The 27,908-nt window shown below is 38.2% G+C and overlaps 2 protein-coding genes across 5 annotated transcripts; one reads left to right on the top strand and one right to left on the bottom strand.

Moving 5' to 3' along the window:
* The first annotated feature begins 746 nt into the window (after positions 1–746).
* Positions 747–27,446, top strand: recql5 (RecQ helicase-like 5). Of its 2 annotated transcripts, none has more exons than XM_056753122.1 (19): positions 747–881; positions 1,059–1,180; positions 2,505–3,020; positions 3,875–3,971; positions 4,095–4,206; positions 5,209–5,371; positions 7,963–8,045; positions 17,018–17,239; positions 17,341–17,437; positions 22,245–22,278; positions 22,358–22,416; positions 23,514–23,581; positions 24,758–24,854; positions 24,991–25,134; positions 25,324–25,868; positions 25,963–26,002; positions 26,244–26,465; positions 26,711–26,783; positions 26,872–27,446. In XM_056753122.1, the coding sequence occupies exons 1-19, from the start codon at positions 788–790 to the stop codon at positions 26,970–26,972; spliced, it is 2,889 nt and encodes a 962-aa protein (XP_056609100.1). In that variant the 5' UTR covers positions 747–787; the 3' UTR covers positions 26,973–27,446. The 2 variants fall into 2 exon arrangements, with proteins under 2 accessions (XP_056609100.1, XP_056609102.1); XM_056753124.1 differs by having other exon boundaries at positions 759–881; positions 24,761–24,854.
* Positions 7,722–15,210, bottom strand: smim5 (small integral membrane protein 5). Of its 3 annotated transcripts, XM_056753126.1 has the most exons (5): positions 14,985–15,210; positions 12,602–12,694; positions 12,472–12,526; positions 12,008–12,132; positions 7,722–9,380 (listed from the first exon to the last, which is right to left on the bottom strand). In XM_056753126.1, exons 4-5 carry the CDS (start codon positions 12,123–12,125, stop codon positions 9,292–9,294), a joined length of 207 nt encoding a protein of 68 aa, XP_056609104.1. In that variant the 5' UTR covers positions 12,126–12,132; positions 12,472–12,526; positions 12,602–12,694; positions 14,985–15,210; the 3' UTR covers positions 7,722–9,291. The 3 variants fall into 3 exon arrangements, with proteins under 3 accessions (XP_056609104.1, XP_056609105.1, XP_056609103.1); XM_056753127.1 differs by lacking the exon at positions 12,472–12,526 and having other exon boundaries at positions 12,602–12,689; XM_056753125.1 differs by lacking the exon at positions 12,472–12,526.
* Positions 27,447–27,908: the final 462 nt, after the last annotated feature.

Raw genomic sequence — 27,908 nt, forward strand, 5'->3', positions numbered from 1 at the left:
CAGTGTGTTTACCTGCCCACTCCACACCTGCTCTTTTGTTAATAATCTGAATAAGTGAATGGATTAAAATTCACTTCATAGTGTTCACTTTTGTTGTCATATTTTAGCTGCTGTAGAAACACAGGTAAAACATGTTTACATAATATTATCGTAAGGTCTTATTTGAACAGTAGCATTTCTGAAAAAAAGAGTGTAATCACTTTAGAAATTGTCATTTGAATTGAATTAATTTAGATTTAAAAGAAAAGAAAAACTATTATGTAATAATAAGTTATGCAATTAGGTACATCATTTTTATTGTTTTAACAACTCGACAACTCTCAAATTAAAAGTGAAAAATATACAAAAAAGTAAAATATGCATTTTGCTTTGTGTATGGAAATCTAGTTGTCTTGTCGTCTCGAGTTTGGAAGCCTCAATAAATAAGTGTAAAAAAATAAAAAATTCACCATCCAAGACAAAAAGTATATTAAAGTATATTTGTATATCATAAAATGTATGTATGGTGTTACTTACCATATAGTTTATATTTATACACACACAGTACCAAACAGTGGAGCAAACTAACTGCAATTTTTTTTACTTTTAAACATAAAAAATAATTTATTGTGATTTCAAAAATACATAATAAAACAGCATTTTTGGACTGGATACATTATTTGGACGGAATATTGATAATCTGATCAAAATAATAAAGGTCGCAGTGTACGTGCGTCACATGGTTCAGCGCCTGACGTCATGCGTGTGCGTCAGTGAACTGAAAGAAAGTTGAGTGAATGTTGTTATTATGAGTGACATTCATCGAGCTTTAAAACAACACTTCGGCTTTGACAAGTTTCGATCTCAACAGCAGGAGGATGTTGTCAAAGCAGTGGTTAAAGGTGAGAAGAACACAGCTGCAGTGGATTATTATGGGATAGATCTCAGAAATTAGCAGAGTGCTAGTTGAACTGTTGGCTAAATCATTCAGCTGGTAACGTTGAGAGAAACGTGGAGGCGGTTCTTCAAGTTGACTTATGTACAGAGGCTTGTTGTTAGCGTGTTTATTGTGGTCACAGGTGACAGGGATGTGTTTGTGTGCATGCCAACTGGAGCAGGGAAGTCTCTGTGCTATCAGCTCCCTGCACTTCTGGCCAAAGGCATCACTCTGGTCATTTCTCCTCTTATTGCACTCATCCAGGTAAGTGACACCTGCCATTCGATAACCCTTTGATACTTCTCATAGGACTAGTTTACTCAATCATGAATATTCTGTCATCAATAACTCATCCTCATGTGGTTCAAAACCTGTATAAATGTCTTTGTTCTGATGAACATAAAGGAAGATATTTGTAAGAATGTGAGTAACCCAATCGATCTCACCACCATTGACTCCCATAGTATTAATTTTCCCAACTATGGCAGAAAATGGGGGATGAGATCTGTTTGGACATTCCTTCAAATATCCTCCTTTGAGTAAACAATGACAGAATTTTCATTTTTGGGTGAACTATCCCTTTAACATTATGTTTTCTTAATTTTCAGTTCTTTATCTAATTTCTAAAATATTTTTTATTTATTTTTTATCTAATGTTAAGATGTATTTTCTATAAAGCTGCTTTGCAATAGGGATGCACCGATACCATATTTTAAGACGGAGTACGAGTACCGATACCTGTAACTGATGCCTGTATAATGTACAATTATGTTAATAAACCAGTATCTTACTGGTGCAATTTCAAATGTATGATAAGTAGCACAATTTTACTAGCACATTTACTTCAGTTTGCTAAAGTAAACAATATACTCAGTGGTCGAATTATATGTGGTAAAATTTGAGTGTATTATAACTTGTTCAAGGACTTTTATTATGATGGATCGCCGCAAATGGTGTTTGTGTCCTCGTGCAGTGAAACACTGGCTATGAAAGCTTCGCAGGCACCATGCGTTCAGGTTCATTGCACTCATCATAGGGCTCTATGTATGTCACGTGAGGTATCGGTCATTAGTATCGGTGTTTCAGTACGAGTACATGAGCCTGGTATCGGGCCAATACTGGTATCGTTATCGGTGCATCCCTACTTTTCAATTCAAGTCAATTCAAATGTATTTATAATTTTCCTCTCTGACGTAGTTCTTGCATCTGATTTGGGGTTCTATTGTTAAGCTTACCACACTTTACAGTTTTCAGTCTCATTACACGTGAATATCAATGACAGTTATTGCCATCAATAGTGTTATATCTGGCAAACAAATTGTTCAAACAAAGCTTACATATGGTTACAAAACAAACGATACGACACTTATGCCTCTAAATATTAACAAGGTCCAGTTATGTGTCATGGTTGAGGACAACACATGAATAACATGTACACCACACGAAAAGCCTGAAATAACATAAACATTATAGTCAGTAATAACTCTAAAATATATAGCAATAAATATATTAATATATTTCGGATATATTTATGTTTATGGATTTAATTTAGCTGTTTTAATCTTCATGCTCTTTGTTTCTGCTGTAGGATCAAGTGGATCACCTCAAAGCTCTGGATGTTCCAGCGCGTTCCATTAACTCCAAACTTCCAGTAACCGAGCGTCGTCAGATCCTGGCAGATCTGGAGAGTGACAGTCCTCATCTCAAACTGCTTTACATCACACCAGAGATGGTGGCCTCTCCGTCCTTCCAGCCCTGCTTGGGTTCGCTGTGTTCTCGAGGTCTTCTGTCGTATCTCGCTGTGGATGAAGCTCACTGCGTGTCTCAGTGGGGTCATGACTTCAGGCCGGACTATCTGAAGCTGGGTGACCTCCGCTCTCGTCTGCAGGGCGTTCCTTGCGTGGCGTTAACTGCCACAGCGCCCAAGAGAGTGCAGGACGACATCTGGCACTCGCTGAAGCTTCAATCACCAATTGTCTTTTCCATGCCTGTTTTCCGTAAAAACTTGAAATATGATGTGATCTTCCGAGATCTGTTGCCAGAGCCGTATGTCCACTTGCTTGCGTTTGCTAAAGAAGCATTGGGTGGAAATACAGCTGAAAAGGTCAGGCGCTTGTGTTTCTGTCATCTTTTACTAGACGTCATGTTGTTCTGCTGTTACGTCCTGATTGGTACGTTGTCACAGCTTTGCAGTTACTTACTGACAACGTCACAAAGTTACGTTGTGGCAACAAATCCAGACATTTCACTTTTCCAGTTGTCATAGCGTAACTAGCAAAGAAAGTTTAGTTGTTAGGTTACATTGCAGTTAAGTAACTATCACGTATTATAGTTAGCTGGGATGGCTCATGATCTGATAGTATAACAATATCTTAAAGAAATTGTAAGAAATGAAACTGAATTTCAAATAACAGATTTATTTTGGAAAAAAATTGTTGTACATACAACATTTTATATAATTTACTTAGTTTAATTGAACCTTCTGAATGTAAATTAATTAAAATAATATGTCTGTCACTGAAAAAGAACGGTATTTTAACATATAAATGGAATTAATAAACCCTAAGAGAACACTTTGGAATGCGGTGTAAAATGTAAAAAATCAGAAAACATACATATTGTACAATTGTATCGCAGTAATATCTAACACAATCTCATGGTAATTTGTAACTATTTTAAAAAAAAGGCTAATTTGTATGAATTTGTACACTCTTATTTGCATGTTTTAGTACGATTTGCATTCGTGCCAGTGATGTAAGATTTAGTTGTGGTATTAGGGGAGGGGCTTAAAAATAATTCTGAATCTTTGAAAACGTTCTTCTGGTGAAAAAGCCTCTTTGGACATTCTGCCAATGTCCAAAGGACAAGGACAAGGACATGAGATATTTTATACATTGAAATCTCAAACATGAAACCTCAAAAGATTATCTAATATTATTGACCATGTTTGGTTTGCAGGGATGTGGGATTGTTTACTGTCGAACTCGAGAGAGCTGCGAGGAGGTGGCGTATAAACTGACTAAATTAGGAATAGGTGCCAAACCCTACCATGCAGGTATTCCTGTCTGTCTCTCTCTCTCTCTCTCTCTCTCTCTCTCTTTCTCTGAAGCTTCCAGTAGTTTCTTTTTTACGTTTACATGTGAAAGGTCATTGTGGATTGTGTTTGGTCTCTCTGTAGGCCTGAAGGCCACCGATCGCACAGGGAGTCAGGCTGACTGGATGGCTGATAAAGTGCCTGTTATTGTTGCCACCATAAGTTTTGGTATGGGAGTGGACAAGGCCAATGTCAGGTGAGTCTACCTGTACCACTGTTCACCTGAGTTTTTTTCTTTTTTTTGACCTCTTTAGCTTTATAAGATACTACTATTACAGTGGAGAGATTGTGTTATTTTGCATTATGTAACTTGGCAATTGACGGTAAAAGTCTTTAAAGATTTGTTATTCTCTGTTAAAGGGATACTCCTCAAAACAATGAAAATTCTGTCATGAATTACTCTCCCCTAAATTGTTCCAAACTATTATACATTTCTTTGTTCTGTTGAACACAAAGAAAGATATTTGGAAGAATACATTATGGGCCATTATTGACTACCATAGTAGGAAAAATTTAAATAGTAGTCAAAGGTGGCCTAGAACTAAATTCAAAATTCTTCAAAATGTCTCGCATATCTTAGGAAAAGGTCATTTTTCCAACTATGGTAGTCAATGATGTCCCAGAAATGTCAGTCGCTAATATTCTTTCAAATATCTTCCTTAGTGTTCATCAGAACAAAGACATTTTTGGAAAATGTCTTGAGTGTGAGTAAATGATGACAGAATTTAAATGTTTTGGCTGGAGTATCCCTTTAAAGAACTAAACAATGTTAAAGGGGTAGTTCACACATTTTTCTAAAAATCATTTACTCACTCTCACGTCATTTCAAACCTGGATGCCTTTTTTCTTCTGCAGATCACAAAAGAAGATATTTTGAAGAATGTTGCTGGTAACTCTGACCCCCTATGACTACTGAAGCAAAATTAATAAAAAATCTTCTTTTATGTTTGATAGAAGAAAGAGTAAAATACTGCTTTAATAAATTCGGTCATAAACACTGAATCTTGAGAAAGTGAATGACTCACTCGCTCATATTAAAACAAACTCACTGTTTGCCACCTACTGGTGTAATGGTAACCTACACAAACCAGGGAAGGAATCCAAATGATTGTTTTTGTGAATCTGAAAGAATCACATCACTGACAAAACAGAAATCCTGTAACTTTTAGCAAATGTCTTAAACAAGTTCTGTTTTCAGGTTTGTAGTTCACTGGAATGTGGCGAAGTCTTTGGCGAGTTACTATCAGGAGTCAGGACGAGCAGGTCGGGATGGACTGCCGTCCTCCTGCAGGATATACTACTCACCCAAAGACCGAGACCAGCTCAACTTCCTCATCCGGAAAGAGATCGCACGCAAGCAGGTTTTGATCAACATTTATTCATCTGTTAGAGAGAGTGGGATCATATACAAGAGTTACGGTACCATGTGACTCAAAGTTTAAAATACAGCCGGTTAAAATACAGCCGGTTGCATGAATATGTAACGGAATAGTGCAAGTATTTTTTATAATGTACAGTAAACATCTTAAAAAATAATTTAAAAGCCTACACAAAAGATGACTTGACATAAAATGAGGCTTAGAAAAGAGTTGACAGTGAATTGTTTTTCAGTGTTAAAAGCCTGTTTAGTATGCAGAGTGCGATAAGAGCAAAAAATATTATATCAAGATTTTTCTGGGATTTTCCGATAAGGATAAGCAGGCTATATTTTGCATCCTATAGTCATATGTGGTACTATCTCCATCTTACATGTTACCAGGATATTCATTGTTGATATTATTAATAGAGTATAAGAAAGATTTTCTCATCAAATCCCGTCATCATTCACTCATTCTCATGTCAATCTTTGTGACTATTACTTGTGCAGAACATAAAAGATATTTTAAAGAATGGTGTTAAACAACACTGAACACCACTGACTTCCATTGTATGGACTCAAAACCATCGCGACATATCTCAAAATATCTTCTTTTGTGTTTCACAGAAGAGTCATATGCAGGTTTTCAACAACATAAGGGTAAATAAACAATGTTAGAATAAATTATATGTGAATGAACAGAAATTATGATATTTTGAGTGATCCATTTAAGGAAGTGGTTCTCAAACATTTTCGTTGTTGGGCCCACTTTCTTACGCTTTGCCGCCCCCCAAATAAAGATTTATAATCTTAAACAGAAATTTAACTAAACCAAAAACAAGATCAGTTATACAGTCCTGTAACATAAGTTATCTTGGTTGGTGGTCTTCTTGTTCCAATGTTCGATTGCATAAAATTTAAGATAGATTTTCATTTTTCGTAAAATATATACATATATAATACATCTTGGGGCCCCTAACCCTAACCCACCGCCCCCAGTTTGAGAACCACTGCTTTAAGGAAATGGTCTTGAAATGTAATCATTCAAGTAGAAACACAAAACCTAACATCACTGCTGTACGGTGAACTTCTCAGCATACAAGAAGCACACTGGAATAGAAAAGTAGCCTACCAAAAGCAAACTTGTGTAGGATTGTTATGCTTATAGATGAAGCTGAATTGTGTGAAGTCTTTGTGATTTACGGTGGAGTTCCCCAGTGTTTTTCTTTGGAACTGTTTTTAAACAAAATCGAACAGCTTGTTCACCCATGCTCTCATTACGATTTAAGCCTCATTGTTTCCACATCAGAGCTTCGCATTGCGGCTTTTGAAATCACGTCTATATGGATTCTTTCTTTTGAAATTCGTCAGGAATACACTTACTTACTACTCCAGTAACATCATTTCAACTCTTATCACTGTGTGATTGCGGACGCGAGCACCTCTGCGCCCCACACCATTTAAGAGTAGACACGGCCCAATCTCCTAAAATGCAAACCGCACTGTGAATGTGCACGCTTGACTTCAAGGACTACAGAGAACGGCTGGAATCAGACTACAGCCCTCTAATTCCCGGGTACATGATGTCACGATTGTAAACATTTGACTGAGCTACGCGCTTAACTACTTTCACTTTGATCACAGTCCTACAGCTGGTAATAAGAGTTAAGTTACACACATTCTCAAATAACCAACGGTCAAATAACAGCTTCATGACTTTAACATCGGCTGTGAAAACTGTTCTGTGTAATACACTGATAGTGTGTGTGTGTGCGCTTACCCCTGTCTAAAACACTTCTATGAAACATCCTTTGAAGTCCTGCTTGCAAATGTCTGCTGGTCGATCTGCTTGTTTAATTATCCAACTCCCGTCCAATATAAAAGGCAAAACTAACGCTTCTGTTATTAGTGTTAATTAATATAACCGGTCTGACGCCATTCGGTCCACTGTCATTTTCCTCGCTGTATTAGGAAAAAAATGTGCGATCTCTAACAAAGATGGACATTTGCACATGCACTAGCAGACCTCAGTTACCATTCGATCGATCCACATGTTTTAAATGATAAAGTGAAGTTGACGCTATTATTACTGTTTATTGCTAAAAGTTTATGAATACACATGCACTGAGAGGGGGACCGACCAATCACAACAGCCTGAGAAGTGGAAGCTCACTGATATGGTATGGATGGGACATCTTCACAGTTCACACACTCTAAGCAGGGTGCCATTCACGACAGACCTGGCCAGCTTTACAAATCAGAGTGTTTCCGAAGGAAGGACTTTATAAAGACCGGAAGAAATCCAGTCGTTTTGTTAAAAGAGGGACTGCGGTGAACAACAGACTTGAAATATGTGAAATATAAAGTGTTTTTTTATTAGAAACATGAATATACATTGTTAAACACTCAAAAAACATGATCAAAGCCTCTAAAACAGGAAAAGAATTGCTCCTTTAAGACATTATTTTATTTTCCTCAAGAATCCCAAAGTGAAAATCTCATCGTGAAGCAACATGGAGTTTCATAAATACTTAGTGTGCAATAGTTTATTATTGGTAAATAAAAAAAGTCATAATATATGTAAACTGTTTGCAGGAGAAGCGAGGATCAGAGAAAGAACAGGACAAGGCACCCATCCAGGACTTTGATACTATGGTCGCTTTTTGTGAACAAGAAGGGTGAGTTCACGCACGCAAGCTAAACTTTCAATTCTGGATCTACAGACTAATGATTATGTATCATATGTAAGCCTGAAATGCAAACAGAAACTGCAACAAATACATTTACCTTTGAAAATAATAAAATTTAGCTTTTTTTGAGTCCAAAATATGTTTTACAGGTTTTATTAGAAATGTATCTTTAACAAATTATGAGTTTCCATACGTTTAAGGCGGTGTTCACATTTTACTTCTTTTTTTTAACAAGAAAAAGTTGACAATGGCAATTTTTTGTAAAAAATAAATTCTTGCAGCGCTGTGGTTACGAATAGCGGCCGACAATGTTCAGAGGCAGCATTTGTGTACGTAGGCAGCTCGGCTTCATAGGGAGCGTAACGGAAGTCTATTTTGGCATTAACCAATCACATATCTAAAAACTTCAATACTCATTTCTTAAAATTAAATTTACACTTATACAAAATTTTGCTCCAACAGCGTTTTGGCCGCCATTTTTCTTTTTTTACTTTTATCCTTCTCGACCAATCACCTTCCTCGCATCAAAAATAGAAAAAGATTTTTCTTATTTTGATACAGTATTATCCAAACAGCACCGTTGATGATATGAAGAGAACCGTGTAGCACTTGTTATTTCTGCCTTGAACATGGCCTATAGAAAAAAACTAAAGTGCATGTTTTGTGTAATTTACTCTTTTATCTCATTTCCTCTGCACACATGTTTCTATGTTTCTGTATATGTCGTTCTCTCTCATACATAAACTCACTTTAATATTGTTCAATACTGGTGTCAAGGCAATGCTTTTACAATTATTTGGAATATCAGATGTAGGTTAGAGATGTACAGAGAGCATGTCCATGTTTCTTGAAATCTATCTTGTGACTGCAGTTTTCATAGCAAGCACCAGGGGGCAGCTTTAACCCCGTTGTCATTTTGGTTTACCAAAATGATTTTGGTTTACTCCGGTGTTCTGTATTCCCACATTGGGAAAGGTTTAATATATGGTACATTTGTGCCACCCATGATAATAATGTAATGGACAGCATACTCAGAAAAATATTTCTCCATTAGATGTTTGATAAGCTCTTCCGATTTGCATCATCATTTGTGTAGTTTGGCAGTGTGTACAACATCTTTCCTGAGAATTATCACTGTGATGTGTGATATCACAGTGGTCACAAGCAGTTGTGTGCCATCCAAACCGGATCTGTATGTTGGCCCGTATTGTCTGTTCTCGATTGTCTCATCTCCTCAGACAGCACTCACTTTGTTTCTGGTGCTTTGACAGCAGCCACAGCGGCCGTAAACACATCCGGTAACAAACAGAGCTATGAACGTCACTACAGGATGAGAATAATATGGAGTTAGTCACTGTCATGAAATGTGATCAATCTATACTAAGTTAACAGTTTGCTGTATTCGATGACTTGTTTCATTCAACTTTAAAGGGATAGTTCACCAAAAAATGAAAATTCAGTCCTCATTTAGCCATTTTCCTGTCATTCCAAACCTGAGTGGCTTCTTTCTTCTGCACAAGACAAAAGAAGATATTTTTAAGAATGTTTATTATTCAACCACATTGGTGCCCATTGAGTTCCATTATATGAACACAAAATCTAAAGAGACATTTCTCCAAATATCTTCATTTGGGGTTCCACAGAAGAAAGAGTCGCATACAGGTTTTTAATGACATGAGGGTGAATAAATGATGGCTGAATTTTTATTTTTGGTTAGAGGTCTTCAGGAAGGACCCAGGTATGTGCCGACCAGGTAGAGTCGGGTCCAGCCGGGTTGGTTCCCGCGTCAGGTTCGGGTAGTAAATTTAGGAGTTTTCTCGGTTCTGCATGGGTCCGGGTCCAACTTTAAAATAATAAGATGGTGTAGTAGAGTAGGCGGGGCGAGACCGTGGTTCGAGTCCGGTGAGTAATTGTGAATTAGCGCCAGCTGTGCGCACACCGGCCTCGAATCACGTAGGAGATGGGAGCATAAAAGGAACGAGCGACCGGACCGTCGAAGAGAGAGGACCGGGCCCGAACTTATGTTATGTTTGTATTTATATTATGTTTTGTTCGCCGGCGGTCGTCCGTGAGGGGCCGCCGGCTGTTATATTACTTTATTAAATGTTTTAATGTCTGCCGGTTCCCGCCTCCTTCCTTCCCTTTTATTGAGATTTGTTACAGTGGTAACGAAACCCGGGAGGAAGGAGAGACATGCTGTCGGAGAGTCCTCGCCGCCGAGTGGCCTCGCGGTGCCGGAGAGGTCGGGCAGCGCGGACGAAGGGCGTCCGCCAGTGGCTGCCCGAAGCGGTGGCTCTGGAGAAACGGAAGTGCACAGTGCGGCCACCGTCAAAACTTCGGTGGAACGGCGACCTTTGCTGCCGCGCCCCTGGGTCGAGGTGGGGTGGCTTTCGTCCAAGTGGGAGCGGGGGGGTTGCCGCCGTCCGCCAGAGGCCGGAGCCTGTGTCCGTCCCCCGAGGGGGAGGAGCAGGGGGCGGAAGTGCCGGGTGAGCCACCGCCTGCCAGAGGCCGGAGCCTGCGTCCGTCCGCCCAAGGGGGAGGAACAGGGGACGGGGAACCCGCCCCGACTCCCGGATAAAGGAGGAGCCACCGCCGGCCGCCAGGGGGCGGACGGTCGAGCCGTCCACCGAAGCCCCAGGGCCACCGCAAGGCACCGCGAAGGAGAGTACTCCGGCTGGTTGAGGAACGAGCGGCAGCATGTCGGGGAACCGGATTTTTTTTTTTCCTCTCTCCCCTCTCTCTTTCCGGTCGCTCCGAGGGCTCCCGTCTCCGTTGTCTCGTCTCGTCGCTGCATACCCCCCACCCCACCCCCCCCGAGGGAGGGGGAGGGAGCTTGCACAGTCGCGGGGGTACCCCCCGGCCTGTGAGGGGTGATGGGGGTATGTAGTAGAGTAGGCGGGGCGAGACCGTGGTTCGAGTCCGGTGAGTAATTGTGAATTAGCGCCAGCTGTGCGCACACCGGGCTCGAATCACGTAGGAGATGGGAGCATAAAAGGAACGAGCGACCGGACCGTCGAAGAGAGAGGACCGGGCCCGAACTTGTGTTATGTTTGTATTTATATTATGTTTTGTTCGCCGGCGGTCGTCCGTGAGGGGCCGCCGGCTGTTATATTACTTTATTAAATGTTTAAATGTTTGCCGGTTCCCGCCTCCTTCCTTCCTTTTATGGAGATTTGTTACAGTGGTGCCGAAACCCGGGAGGAAGGAGAGACATGCTGTCGGAGAGTCCTCGCCGCCGAGTGGCCTCGCGGTGCCGGAGAGGTCGGGCAGCGCGGACGAAGGGCGTCCGCCAGTGGCTGCCCGAAGCGGTGGCTCTGGAGAAACGGAAGTGCACAGTGCGGCCACCGTCAAAACTTCGGTGGAACGGCGACCTTTGCTGCCGCGCCCCTGGGTCGAGGTGGGGTGGCTTTCGTCCAAGTGGGAGCGGGGGGGTTGCCGCCGTCCGCCAGAGGCCGGAGCCTGTGTCCGTCCCCCGAGGGGGAGGAGCAGGGGGCGGAAGTGCCGGGTGAGCCACCGCCTGCCAGAGGCCGGAGCCTGCGTCCGTCCGCCCAAGGGGGAGGAACAGGGGACGGGGAAGATGGGTCGGGGTCGGACCTGTGTAGCACATTGACGGGTCTCTTTGGGTCGGGTACACATTTTTGGACCTGTGAAAACCTCTATTTTTGGGTGAATGATCCCTTTAAGCCAGCATCTAGAGCATGCATTATGAAGAAGTCAATCCCATAATTCATCGGTTTGAACTCCCTTGTTAAAGTCAGCCTTTTCTGTTCTAGCACCGTACCTTTACTAAAATAGAAAGCTAAATGTGGATCTGTGTGCCCTTTAATCACAGTCAGAGCCTGTCATAACCTCACCGCCTCCTGTTCAAAAACACCCTCCTCCAAAATTACACTGGTCACAGTGCATGCGTGTAATGATAGTGTGGTGTTAGAATGAGAGGGTGTGCTCACAGAAGAAGAGAATGATGATCAGAAACGCTGCCTGGATGAGCGGGTGGTCTTGAGAAAGACCCTGCAGTTTGCTCCCGATGGTGTGGAGGGTTTTCATTATTTCATCTGAAGTGCTCATTCTGACTCTGTAAATCAGGCGAATATGTAATATTCATTTTTTACTCCGAAAACCAAAAATGCAATTATTAAAAACAGAAAACTTTAAAGCAGTTTTGCAATTGTTGTTTTTATGCTTAAACCCTTTTTCATCTTTGACCGATGAATAAGGCACATTGTACAAGGTGATTGTTCATGAATTGTTATGGTTACTGTACGGCTTTTACAAGAACTAGAATGAATATAATGTGTTGCACTTTGAGTTGAGTAAGTGACTGTATATCATGATGCTTTGTGTTTCATGTGTGAACAGATCTTTCTCCTGTGTTGCTGATGAATATCATGATATCTGGTGCTAAAAACCGGACCATGCTAGTTTTTCATCATTTAAAGATGTTCCTCAGGGAGGGGCGAGCCTGTTTTCTACAGGAGGAAAGAGTTTGGGTGTAACACAGTGCTACAGACATTAATCGTGCTACTGAAAGAAGCCTTCCTCACCTTCTCAAATCCTGTTTTAAAGCAGATATTAGCTGGTTCGAGGTTTTCTTGTCTTGTTGAAGCAAGCGGCACAGTTGGGAGTTTCTGTCTGTTCTGTTATGAAATCATAAGAAGTCAAGATGATTCTATACGATGTTATATAACAACCTTTTCATTTTTGGGTGAACTATCCCTTAAAAACATTTGAAACTCATTTCATCTGTAATTTGATTGGAAGCCACACTTAAAAAAATAAGTGAAAGTTGGACTTTCCAACATTTTACATAGTTTTCATTATCAAACGTACGGTGTTGTTAAGATACGAGAGTATTTGGAGACTTCAAGAACAGTAATAATGTGGAAGAATCACACTGCTTTATCATTTTATAACTTAATGCGCATCTTTGGCCATCAGATAGCATTTGATGAGGTATCTTATCTCGGACAAAAATGTCTATTAACTATATTATGGCTATTTACTGTACTCATGAATACGCAAATGAGTGCAAAGAAACTGTATATAAATGATGCTCGAGCCTTTTTAAAGCTAACTTCATGTGTCTGAGGTGACTTCTAATGCATGTATTAAATCTTCAATTATAAACTCACAGGAGAAACAAGTATGAGAAGATCAGCACTAAGCAAACAAAAACACTTACAATTTTTTTTTTACGACAAACAAATGATTGATTTACTCTGTTGTATAGAGGAGTGTTTTTCAACCAGAATGACTTAAAATGATTGAAAATAAAGTGTTAGAGTATGTGAATAAATCATCTTTGTATAACTTTCATAACAAATACACATTTGTGGTAAAACCAAGTTCTAGAATATTTGATCAGGACCTTCAGATATGCTAAAGGACTGTGGGAACCCTAAAGACACAGACTGTGAAATCTGTGAAAACACTTTCTTCATTTTGGGGTTGTAAAATAAGACTAATGGCTAATTTAAGGAAATGTAATAAATAGGGTGTGAATTGTTTGTCGTATCAATGTCTTCAGCAAAATCAGAATCAAAATATCATGAATGTTTAATACATATAACTCCTAAATACAAAGCACTAAAAGTAGTTCACAGGGAGACCACTTTAAATGCTGCACTCTTAAAAATGCAAATGCAAAGGCTCTCAATAGTTCCCTGAAGTTACTTGTTACGCATGAAGCTGCGACTAAACAGACCAACTGAGGTAAACTTTTAACCCATTTAAAGACGAAAGCCATTAAACGAATAAAAAACTGAAAGAAATAAAGCATTTAAGGAGAAAACATAACCTCCTGGAACTAGCTGAAAGCTCCATGAATCAAGTGATGCTCCAGCGTTTTGGACTTCTCTTGGCATAACTCTCTCTCTTTCAATGGCTCTGTTTAAAAGGTTCTATTTTGTCTTTTATGGAACCATTTTGTCAAAGATTCTTTACAGAACCATCTATTTCTTACCTTTTTATAATTTAAAGAAGCTTTTATCTCCAGAGAGAATATTTTGTAAAACAGGTGTTAAAGTTTCTTAATGGAACCAAAAGGTTCTTCTACAGCATCAAAGAAGCTTTCAAAGCACCATTTTTTGTTAAGGGGAGCACCATATCTTTAAACGTACTACTGTGTACAGAACCTTTGACAAATGCTAAAACAGCAAGAGGTGGTTCTTTGGGTTGTAAAAAAGAAACTTTAAGGAAATGAACAGGGGTTTAACAGGTCCTTTGTATGGCAGGGGAGAAGTATAGCACCTTAACCACCTCAAAGAACCGCTGAAGAACCCATTTTTTCTGTGGATTGAGCACAGGCTTTACAGCAGAGCTTCTTGATATCTTTCTTTCAAATGGCACTGTTGTTTTGTTACTTAAAGGGATAGTTCACCCAAACATGAAAATTCTGTCATCATTTACTTCGAGTTGTTTAAAATCTGTCTAAATTTTGTTGTTCTGATGAACACAGAGAAAGATATTTCGAAGAATGGTTATAAACAGATTTTGCCCCATATTGACTCCCATAGTAGGAAAGAATAGAATGGTGGTCAAACGTGTCCCAGAACTGTTTGCTGTACTACATTCTTCAAAATGTCTTCTTTCATGTTCAACAGATTAAAAAAAATGATAAACTACAGTTTTTTTCCTACTATGGGGTGCAAGATCTGTTTGGTTATAAGCATTCTTCCAAATATCTTTCTCTGTGTTCATCAGAACAAAGAAATAAATACAGATTTGGAACAACTCGAAGGTGAGTAAATGATGACAGAATTTTCATTTTTGGGTGAATTATCCCTTTAATACAGTACGATTCACACTTTTCAAGTTTACATTTCCAGTTTGCCAGTTTGTCAGCTACAAGCACAAACAAATATTAAAAGTTACAAAAAATCTGTAAAACACATTCACACACATCTACAGATATTTCCCAGAGTTCACCTGAGTTCAAGTAGTTTTCAGATCCCCTGTAACACTCCTCATGTGTCCACTTTCTTTCGTCCGCACAGTGCGAGTGTTTCCCGTCTTGCAGTTGTGGTTAAAGTGTCTACAGCTGTGTAGTCGTGTTGTGTTTCTCTCAGTTAACGGTTTGCACGAGGTTGCAGTTTTCCTGTGTCAGAAGTCTTTAGGAATGAGCTGTGGAGCTTCTCCAGCACGTCAGCGTCTGTCAGACTGATCCTCTCGATCTATGTTTACCTCTCTCCACCCCTCACCCTCCCTTTGTCTCCATTCGTCTCAGTCTTTTCTCCTCCCCTCTCATCACCATGGAAACGGGTTCTCTTTTTCCTTCGTCGAAAAAGTTTTGCAGTCCTGTTTTTCTGTTGCTGTGTTTCAGGTCGGAGGAACGTGTTGGCTCTAAAAATGACCACAAATGTTTTTAACATTATTAGTGAATCGTATTGTCGACAATAAATTAAATCTAAAGTCCTTCAATTCTTATTTCAAAAGTATAATCTGAACGTGTTTTTGACAGCGTGTTTGTCCAACATTTGCAAATGAGTTTCTTCAACATTTGCAAAGCTGTCATACAGGAAATATTCAAGTGTGAACATGAGGTTTAACACAGTCTTATCTCTCTGAGTTTCCCTCCTTTCATTTGTGAACAAGTTTTACATGTGTGTTGAGTGTATGTTGTGTGTTCTTGTGAAGCTCTTGGGCAGTAATTTTGGCACAGAGAGTCTTTGTGTGTGAGATCATAGGAAAATGTTGTGTTCTCTCTCTCTCTCTCTCTGTAGTGTAGCGGTTATTTCAGACGCTCAGATGAAACCTGAGACACAGAAGTGTGTACAGTTAGAAATCGCACATATCTGGGCTTGATTTTTTTCTCTGGTATTGTTTGTATCCACAGACTTGAAACGCCCTCTGTTCTTCATTATAGCAACAGTTCCCTTGAATATTCTGACACTTTCTACTCGCCTTCCTGTTTGTCCAGAACTTGTGTGAAGGTTTGTCATGAAACACAGATGGCCGTTGTGTGGGATGTTCAGAGTCAGATTTTCGTGACGGGTCTACAGCTGTTAATATGACTCCATCTTTAACTCTCTAGGCAGTAGCTTTGAGTACCAGACTGAAATTTAAGGCACTGTTCAAAATTTGAATAGACATATAGAGATTTAAGGCCTGTTCAAGTGTCCCTAAAATGAATTCTGTAATTTACTCCCCCTGAGATATCCTCAAACCTCAAATATCTTTGTTTTACTGAACACACAGGAAGATATTTGGAAGAATGTCAGTAACCAAACAGTTCTCAGCCACCATTGACTCCCACAGAATTTTTCCTATTATGGTAGTCTGTAGACGGTTTTATTTTAACAACATAAACAAACATTTCTGCACAAGCGCACTTTTGTGACTCCCAATTTAACTTCCTGTACACATCACAAACAATAGAGTATCTGTAGATTATTTCTGACAACAATCAAAAGAAACCGAGAAGAACCGTTTGTTGGCTAAACTTGTCTCTCCAAATTTTGAATTTAGACTGCAACACCAAGCTCAACCGCTAGATGTCAGTGTACCATACAATTTTTTTTTTCGAACGAACTACAGGACCCATTCAACAAATTTTTATTTAATACAATTATTATACAGAAAAAGAATCATATAAATTAATATGAACATAAATTAAATTAAATGTAAATAGTTATATTATTAGAAGCTAGCCAATCACAAACCGGAAGTTAACTGGGGGGGGTCAGGCAAGCGCGCATCCAATGAAACGGTCTATTGTGCCCCTGATTTGTTTGTTAACATTCTTCCAAATATCTTCCTTTGTTATCATCATAACAAAGAAATGTATTCACGTTTGGAACAATCTGGAGGTGAGTAAATGATGACAGAATTTTCATTTTGGGTGAACCATCACTTTAACAACAACGATGATACATTTAAACATATTAGCATCTTCACTTTATTCTAAGCTTGGACTGAGTAGGATTTTGGTGAACCTTTTTTTGCATTATTCTCATTTCCAGGTGCAGACACGCCACCATCTCCCAGTTTTTTGGCGATCAGAAACCCAACTGCGCCGGTGCGTGCGACTTCTGTCAGAACCCCAAACTGGTCCGCGCTCAGCTGGAAAGAGCATCAGCCCTCAGCACCAGAACCGGCCCGGCCCAGAGCACTGTGCCCAGGGGTCCTTTCGGCTTTGACCCGGAACTCTACGCCGGAGGGAGAAAGGGTTATGGGTTTGAGAGGTCAGCTGACCTGTTACTAAAGAAACTGTATGAGACAGAGTGGATATTCTGTGGTGATTTACAGACTTTCTCTCGCTTTTTTCTCTCTCTGTGTGTGTTAGATGTGATGAGGAATGGAGCGGCAGTGCTGAAGATGATTTAGATCAAAGAAAGAAAGAATTTGGAAGTCTCTTTAAGAAGCAGATGAGCCTGAGAAAGGTGAACCCATATCTGCCTGTTACATTTTACACATCCACAGAAAAATTAAACAATTAAATTAAACTATTAAATAAATAAAAAATATAACTGTTTCTTTATCAGGTGAAGTTATTTAAAAAATGTGAAACTTCCAACACTGGTCATTTATTCACAGAAACTACAGTGTTGTTATAATATTGACTTTAATTATTAAGACGTTATACTTTTGATAGATATCAAAAATGTACAATTATTAATTAAATAATATAGTCACCTATATACAGTTCTGCTTATAAGTTTACATAGAAGTCACATAAATGTTAACATTTAAGAAAAAGTTGGAGGGTACATGAACAAGCTTTTTTTACATAATAATAACTGATTTTACAAAAACAAGTCTCCCCTTGATTCTAAATATTCTTAATACCACATGACATTATCCGGACGGTCTACCACTGTTTTTATGATTTGTGATAGTTGTTCATGAGTCTTGTTTGATCTAGGTTTTAAACCTGTTGATCTTCATCAAAATGCCACAGAATCTTTATTTTCAAGGGTCTTCTGCATATTCGGCCAGCAATAGGGCCTCTCTCGACTAGAGATTTCTTTGGTCGACTAGTAGTTGTTTATTAAGGCAATTAGTCAACTATTGACACGTTTATGATATTAATTTAATTATTTCAATATCAATGGGGAATGCGGACATCAGATGATGGTTTAAGCTTCATGTTTGAAAAATATATTTCATGTAACATTGCTCTACATCAGGCATTTTCAAACTAGGGTCCGGGGACCCCCCAGGGGGTCTAAAGAGTTCAGAATGTCAGAATGCTCTAAAGAGTTCTTAGAAAAGTTTAAGAAAGAAAATTTAAGTGCAGTTTAATTTCTACATTATTTTATAATAAACACTTTGTCATAATAATATACACTTACAACAGTTTAAACGCTTCTTTATACAAAAAAATGTATATGCATTTTAGAAAGGGGGTCCTCGCAAAAGATTAATCATTTTCAGGGGCATTTGGCATGCATATGTTTGAAAACCCCTGTTCTAAATTACAGAACTATACAAAACCATTCTGATTAGCCTTTAAAATATAAATTAAGCGCACAAGCACACGCATAATGCAACCCGCTGTGACAGCTCCACAAGTTATGATTATACGTCTCAATATAATATTTCTCTTGTGAACTAGTAAAAATTGAAAAAAAAGATGTAGTAAATATACATTTTTGGCAATGGAACCAAAACTAACATGTTAACAAAACTCTAATAATATGAGTGGAAAAAATAAAATGGCTTAAACTTTTTTTCAGAACCGCAAAAGTAGCCTATAATGTGAAAAATAGCCTATAATGTGAGTGTTTTCTTCAAAAACAAAATTCAATGGCAGCCATATTTTAAATGTAGAATATAAAATAAATTGTAAATAAACTTAATTGTAAATTAAGCAAATTGAATTATACATTTATAAGAAAACACTTTTTTTTCAGTGGACAAGCAGACGACTTTAAAACCGAAATAAAACTAGAAAGACTAAAATTACATAAATATATTCAATACATTGTATTTATGAATAAATAAAATATAAAGCAGTAACTAAACACTACTACAATATAGACCATTAACTTAACCACAGTTTTTCCTTCGTTTTCCGCGTCGTTGCCATATTGTGCCCTTCTTTATAAAGAAAGAAGGGCATGGAGAAACACGAAGATAAGTTTTCCCAACACTAAGGCCATACTCATGTGCCGAAACACTAAATGAAAAAAAAACCTGACACACGAACATGAATGCAAAGCGCTCAAACTTTTTCCTGTGATGCTTAAGTGATGCGCTTTCCGTTCACTCTCAGGCTCTTCAGCATTTCTTAACATAAAACGCTTTATTAAGGTGGAGACTGAATCTTGATTAATTAAGTCACATTTAGCTTTTTCAAGTTTGTCCATCTGCACCGCCGGAAAACTGAGCTCTGTGTCCCGCACACAATGAAGCCAATGTGGCTGCTGTTAGATGCACAGATTGCAGAGGGATGCAGCGCATGTGCTCAACAGATCTGGCAAACGTAGGATTGCATATATATGTTACTCTTACACCCTTAGACAAATAAACATTTGAACATGCTCATAATAGCATTCCTTTATCTAAGGTAACGGTAGTGTGAGAGCGAAGTCTATGCAAAGTGTGATATGCCGACAATCCACTAATAAAAATTTGTTTGAATAAGATTTCTTCTAATAACGAATGTTTTACAAAAACTGTGTTTTAAAATGAAAACGATCCTCGTTTATACTAGCGTATCCAAATACGTTTTAGAAAAAATCTGCCTTGCAGGGCATGCAGACTCTAATGTAATCAGTTGTATGGGCATACGAAAGTTGGTTGTTGATGCCAATTGATTACTTGTCAGTACAAAATGAAACGCGATGATACAGACGACCAAATCAGTAAGGGATTGTGGGCGTATACTAAATTCTCCGTTCAGATGTGTCTGATACTGCTCCATATTTTTTTTTACCCACAATGCACTCAGATTTTGAGTGTACATCCGATATACGGTGGGACTTACTGGTTACAGAGCAGAGCAGTGACAAATCAAATAAAAGAAGACGGAGCTACTGTCACGTCTTTAGATGTTCAGTAAGACGCTTCAGTTTAAAAGTTGAAAGAGTGCTGTACAGCAGACAACATACTGTGTAAGCCACTAAAACTTTCAATATTGGTCCTATGTTTAGTGTTCAATGATAGAAATGTTGAACATCCGACAGTATTCACTGATGGAAAGGACAAAATTCATGTTATTTACATGATCAGTAGTAAATTGGTCAGGTCTTGCTCAGTTCATCAGTTTTTGGATGAGAACACTTCGTTTTTACATACTGTGGAAACCAGCAGGAGGGACTCATTATACGACAGGCAAAACGCTATAAATGACTCTGTGCAACCAAAACTGTTAAATACGGCGCTATAGACGTCTTTTCGCGCATTTTTTACGGCGTATGGAATCGCGACACTGTATTTTGTGGCACAAATACCTTTTTTTTGTACCATATATTTTTCCGGGAAACAAAAAACAACGTTCCCAGAACGTTGCAAACTGCTTTTTTTAAAAAAGCCTAAAGTCTTAGTGCAATTTGTTCTTTTAAATGTTCACATTCAATTACAAACACAAAAGTACAGTAATACATTGCACATGCAACAGCTAGACTTTGATCCTCCTCACTTTTGGAGTCTAGGCCAGCACATTCCTCTCTCTCTCTCTCTGTCTCTCTCTCTCTCTCAACATTCAAGATTCAAAGGAGCTTTTTTGGCATGATAAAATAAAATTTACATTGCCAAAGCACAAGATTAAATATAAACATGCAGAAATACAGATTAAGATAAAAAATAAGATAGAATAAAATTAAAAGTCTATATGCAAAAATATATATATATACATCTCAATATAAACAGAAAAAGAGTTTTAATTAAAGTTCTCAATGAGGGTGATAGTGTCAGTTTGTGTGTGTTGTCCTGTCAGTGTTGTTTTGTGTTGTGCTGGTTGTTCTTTGGTCGTGCAGCCAGGTTTGAGCTTCTTGACTTTTCTCCCAGTATGTATGAGATCTTGTCCTTTTGTTGAAACTGGTCAAAGTCTTTGTGTAAGTTTGTAAACTGGGGGAAGAATGTTTATCTGATGTGTGTGTAGTTGGGACAGGAGAGGAGAAAGTGCAGCTCTGTTTCCACTTGATTGTGTGTGCAGTGTGGACACAGTCGCTCTTCTCTCGGTGTTCATGTGTGTCTGTGTCTGCCCGTCTCTACCGTGAGCTGGTGATCACTGAGTCTGTACATGCTCAACACTTTTCTTAGTTTAGGGTCTGATACGCTTGCGAGGTATTCTGACACTTTATATTCTCCCTTTAGTGACAGATAGCATTCCAGTTTACTTTGCTGAGCTGTTGCTTCTGTCCAGTGTTTGAGATATTTCTCTTTTTGTGTTTAGATTTTTTTGTTTAGTCTGGCTGGGGTTTGGGGTTGACTTGGGCATGTTTGGGGTTGTAGAGTTAGTTGTGAGATCAGTTGGTTGAAGGGGTTTCTCTCTGGGTTCAGCTCTCTCTCTCTCTCTCTCTTAATAAAACTAAATAAAACCCAAATCAAAACTATAATAACTTCTCCACACCTACTTGATTTTCTATTCAACACAAAATAGTAAAATATATATATATATATGGGTCAATGACGTGACATGTATTTTTTGTGTCCAAATTCATTATTTTCCTAAAAAGAATTTGAATAAATACATGTCATATATCAAATGGATCTACAATATGTCCTTTATAAGAAACCCTTTTCATTTTATTGAAATTCAATAGATTTTTTTGAGTTTTGGTGTTTGAAAGACCAAAAATGTCAGGTGGTGCGACCGTCCGAACATACAAACAGAGAACAAAACTGAGAAATAAATGTTAATTTTCTCAATAAAATTCTTAATAAAATATTTTGGCATGATTTTATGTTAAATTTCTTATATATGAGGGGAAAAATACTCAGTGCTAAATACATTAAATGTATATTATTTTAAATTAATATATGGTCGCACCACCTGACATTTTCTTATTTGTCATTGACCCATATATATATAAACAAGACTGGACCCGATTGACTTTCCTTGTATGAACACAGAACCAGAGAGACTTTTTGTTGTTGTTTTGTTTTGAACGACATGAGTGTGAATAAATGATGACAGAATTTCTATTTGTGTGAACTAAACCTTCAAAACACAACTGTGATGTCTCTTTAATGTCCCTCCTGTGTGATGTGTTGACTTCTCTTTTGTTGGGTTATTTTCAGGGTTCAGATGTAAGAGAGATATTTGTTCCAGCAGGTGAGTTGCTGCAGGCATTAAATGTTGTATTTGTGATCTGTTTTGAGTTTTATTCATTGTGACAAACATGCTTTGTCAGATGCTGATTGTCCGCTGAAGGAAGCCAGCAGTCAGAAGATCCCCAGACTCACGGTGAAGGTAACAAACGGCATGTGAGGATAATACTGGAGCATTTCATGTGCACATAGGATATAATGTAGTATTTTGAATCATCCTTTTGGGAAAATCAATATGTGGAATCGAATGAACACAGACAGATCATTTTGATTTGAAAAGTCTTCCTGTAGTCCAAATAACTAACTTCAAACAATAAGTGTCGTGATCTGCAGATAGAGAAATATTAAAGCAAAATAAAAAGCTATACAAGAAAAGTTGTGCTTAAACGTTTCAGATTAAGTAACACCCTTGCTAAAATGACTCATTCCAAGCACCATACTTTACCCTATTGCAAATCACATGCATACCGCATTATACAAAAGTTAATTCTTTTATGTGTTTTGTTTCTGTTATTGTTCTGTAAATGTATTATTTTCGTTACTAATATAAGTTAAACAAGAGGGAATAATATCATGCAGGTATCCTATTCAAGCTCTTTGTGTGAGTTACGATCTTCCAGTGATAAATAATAAAGAAATAAATTATATAAATTATTATATAAATATAGGTATATATTAACCTTGTCTATTTATGAAACATTTATGAAATGTATATTCGTTTTACAAATATATTTATAAGGGCTGTCAAACGATTAATCGTAATTAATCACATCCAGAATAAAAGTTAATAATATATGTCTGTGTACTCTGCATATTAATTTTGTATTTATAAAAACATACACATACATGTATGCACTTTTAGCAAAATTTTCAATAAGTGAAATTATATACAGATTTTTATATTTTTCTTAAATATATGTTTGTATGTATACGTGTTTATAAATACACAGACCTATATTATGTAAAAATATGTGATTAATCGCGATTATTGGTTTGACAGCCCTAATATTTATTAGTGATTTCAATTTCTTTTTGCGTCACATACCACCTGGGGGCGCAATGTTGAGCCACAGCACTCTGATTCACACAGCATTTCCATTTTTAGCATGTTTGGACCATAGAGATGGGCAGAGACTCCCCCTATGGGCGCACACATGCACTGGAGTCTCAGACATCATGTGATGGATATATTCCAACTATATTTGTGATCATAAAGTGATTTGTTCAATTGTGTTGCAGAGCAGAGAACACTGTCTGTCTCTACTGCAGGAGTGTCTGCACAGCAGGACAGCACAGAACACAGACAGGTAAATTTAGAGATCCCTTTTTTTTAAGCGAGCCATCATTTTACCCAAACCATTAAACCAAATATAGCTGTTCTTAATCCTGGTCCTCGCCTTAATCCTGGTGATTTTAATAAAGGTGTGTTAAACAAGAGAGGGATGCATAATATACAGAGCGGGTGGTCGTGAGGACCAGGATTAAGAACCGCTGCCCAAATAGATTCATGTTATTATATCTGTTAATATTATATAATATATACATGTTAATGTTATGTTATTTCAGTTTATTGTTTATTTAACAGGGACAATGCACATTAATGGACATTGTTGTAAATGCAGTAGAATTAGCCAGTTACTATTTTTGCTTTCGCACATAACAGATATATTTCCAAAACATGAATAAAAAATAACATTTAATCGCCATCGTGTTGTTCCAAATCTGTATAAATGTCTTTGTTCTGATGACCACATAGAAAAATATTTGGAAGAATGCTTGTAATCAAACCGTTTCTTGCCCGACATTGACCACCATAGTAGGACATTTTTTTTTTATACATTTCTATCTATACAAAAGAAGATATTACAAAGAATTTAGGAAAAGAGTTCTGGGTCACTTGAGTACTTCTGAGTTTTTCCAGCTATGGTAGTCAGCCATGTCCCAGAAGTAAAATGGCTGACATTCTTCCAAATATCTTTCTCTGTGTTCACCAGAACAATGTCTTTTATACAGGTATGGAATTACATGTGGGTGGATAAATGATGACAGAAATCATTTTTTTGGGTGAAATGTCCCTTTTAAATCAATTGGTTGTAAATATAACTTGTTTTAGAATTGACAACATTCAACCCCCTTGAATGTGAATAAAAATCAATTGAATAGATTTGTGGATAAAAAATAAATCTAAACTTTTACGTAAATTATCATAAAAATTAAGAAGTGTAAACGCTAGGAGAGAGCTTCTTAAAGCAGTAAAAGCACACAAAAAACAAGATTATATATGCATTATATATATGCTGACACAATTCATGTGTTAGCATCTTAATCAGCAGACTTTAGCATTAAACTTATTTCATACTGTAAACTCTACGATACATATCGACATTTTTTATTATTAGCACTTCTTACTGCTTAGTAAGTGAATTGTTAAATGGACAGGATGTGTTGTGACTCATCTCCCTCTGATGTTTTTATCTCTTCAGTAGCTCTGATGCACTTTCTCAAGCCGTTGAAATTGAACATGAGATCTTCAGAGCCTGTAAATCAGCAAACTTGTACAAAGCTGCTGTTCTCAAAAGAGTGAGTGTCGTTCAGACATCTTCATCTTCTGCTACATCCCATCATCATCATCATCATCATGAATTGTTCATTATATCCTTGATATGTAAATCTGACATTTATCATTGACAACATTCATTCACATTCATCACTGCAGGTGTCAGAGATGAAGAAAGGTGTGACCTCAGATGCCTCTGAAGAGAGACTGACAGAAGTGGAGCAAGAGTCCGCACCCTCCTCTTCTTCATCTCAACCTGAAGCTGATCTACAGGGCTTCACTTCAGCCTCTCAGGTTTACTCTGTGAGTCCATCACAGCCTGTCAATACAGATACATGCAGATACATTTGACTATAACATAAGTATTTTCAATTATATTGTGTTTAGAATTTTGATGAAATGTTTACTTGTTGGAGAAAAGAAATATGAAGAACTGTAAGCAATAAGACCTGACCTTTTTTGTCTCATTTGTGTCATTTTTATATTTTGTAGCTGAAGAGAAAGCGAGTAGGTGCAGGTTTCCGTGGCTCATCCAGCCTGTTTCAAACAGCTGGAGATCTTCTCAGGACCACTCAGGAAGAGACCGCTCTACCAGACAGAATGTCGGGAGACTCCATCTGCGAGGAGGAGACCGCAAGAAAACCGACGATGAAAAGCAGCACTTCGTCTCCAGTCAAAGCCAAAAGTAGCACAACTTCCTCCCTGAGCAGCCCAAGTAAAAAACTCAGTAAGAAACAGCAGAAACTGGCAGAAGCGGCCAAAGAAACTCGCTGTATATCCCAGTATTTTGCGAAAAAACAAGTAGACAGCAGTCAGATGAAAGGAAATGTGTCATCAAACTCTGATGTAGCAACATCTCATTATCAGCCAACTTTATCATCTGATACTTTCTTCATAACACTGAAGAGCCATTCAGCAGATGTTTCAGAGAGCGCTGCTATTGTAGAGATCCCGTCTGTGAACGAGAGTCCTGTAAAGCAGATACCCAGTCCAGACGAGATGGAGCCTGAGGTGTCCAAAGATCATGAGATGAAGGGGTAGGATGGAGAAAGATGCTCTCCCAAAATAGTTTGAAGTGGTTTGTGATTGTTCACAATGTATTCTGTTGTGTTTTTGTTTTTTTCCATGCAGAGAAAACAAATTGGACGACGAACAAGTGCAGCCAAAACAAGTAACATTCACATTAAAGATTCATGTTACTCTTATTAAAGGGGTCATGTTGTGTGAAATCAAACCAAACAAATTTTCTGCATAGTGTGCAAAGAATGTAGTAAGAAACTAGTTCTAAGAACTACATCAGAATAATTTGTTTATTATAAATGGACCTTATGGTAAAACTGCATTGTAATGATTCCTTTAACATCAAAAAAGCCGATTTTCAATATGTTAATCTTGCATCTTCTTTGACTCAGTTACCTAAAGACAAATCCCAGTCTCCTCCTGCTAAACGCAGCCGCCGGCTAAAGGAAATGAAGAGGGTGACCTTTGACCCTGTGGTGCAGGAGTCACTGTTGAAGACAACAAACGGACACGTCGCTGAGATCAAACAACCGCCTGTTACACTAAAGGAAGCTGCTGATATTGTTGTCAGATACCTGGACCCTTTCTACAAGAAAGGAAAATTTGCAAACAAGGTGATTTTTTTATATTAGGCAGTGAATCATAAATAGGTTGCAGGTCTGTTCTGAATAATGCTTATCAGAAATAATAAAATGCAACAAGCTATATAATCGTGCAGATTTAGTATAGACTATTTGTGACCCTGGACTACAAAACCCAGTGTGTTGAATGTTTTTTAGCCTGCAGCTCAACTTTTCAGTGAAAGCCTATTATAAAGTGAATCCTATTATGAATTATAATTGCACATCATTTCCCTCAGGACTTGTTTAAATCTTTTGCCCGATTCCTCTCTCATCTCCTCACTGAAGAAAAATCAGCGAAACCAGGCCAAGGTGAGACTACTCTGAGGTGATAATCTGACATCATAAATTACTCAGGAGCTGTTTGCCATTTCATGCATTTCTTTTCTCTCCTCCACAGTGAAGTCGGAAGCAAAAAACCTCATTAATGCTTTCTTCAGCGGGATAGAGCGCTGTGAGAGCGAGAGGGATTGGAAGCACTTAAAAATCGAGAACAGATGATAGAAATATCTCTGATGTGTCATTGTTATGCCAACAGGCTGGTGTGAATCTCAGGTGTATCATGAGGGCTTATTGCACATGAACTTACCGCATCTTGCTGATGAACGCTGTTTATATTTTTGAACGGGCTGCAGACCACAGTGACTGTTATATAGCATTAATTCCTGCTAATGCAAGAGTTGCGTGAACTGTTATGAAAAGTGTATTAAAAGTGCAAATGTGCACTGATAGAAAGTGGACATGAGTTGTTTACAATGAATAATTTAAGAGAGTAGTTTTCCACATATGAAGCTTCTGTCATTCTTCACTCATAAATATTTTTTTGTTGCTTTTATTGTAAAAACTGAACTTTATTGTGGAAGGTCAGTTCATAGTAGCCTATGCACTATTGTCGATCTACAAAAAGGCATGTCATCGGTTTAAGTACCATTAAAAGAGTAGTTCACCAACAAATAAACGTTCTGTCAACATTTATTAAGCCTCTTAATGTGTTTGACTCTTCCTTCTTTGGAGGAGCGCTGAAGAAGTTGATGTGTTTTTCATGCTATGTTCACTAGCATGGGATTTGTTACTTTTCTCTGATATTTCTGCTGCATTGTATTTATTTGTCATGTAAATATCTCTGTTATATTTTTAGTTTCTGGCTGCAAACAACCTCTCATGTCTGTCTTTATGAAATCAGTTGCTATTATAAGAACGCTCCGAAATAACATCCAAAACATGTAATTGCATTCCTTCCCACGAGAAACCTGCTCGAAATAAACGTGTTTAACGCATCACTGAACGCACACAGTGAGCTCAATGCACACAGCTAATTTTCCTTCTCACACTACAGCCCCCATCCGGACAAACTGGCTTCTTTCTGGGCGTTTTGGGATTCATGTAGCGACCGTTCAGTTTTGATATCACAGTATCGCGAGAGCGGTTCGAAATCAC

Source organism: Triplophysa dalaica, chromosome 7 (assembly GCF_015846415.1).
Source record: "Triplophysa dalaica isolate WHDGS20190420 chromosome 7, ASM1584641v1, whole genome shotgun sequence".
Classification (NCBI taxonomy): Eukaryota; Metazoa; Chordata; class Actinopteri; order Cypriniformes; family Nemacheilidae; genus Triplophysa; species Triplophysa dalaica.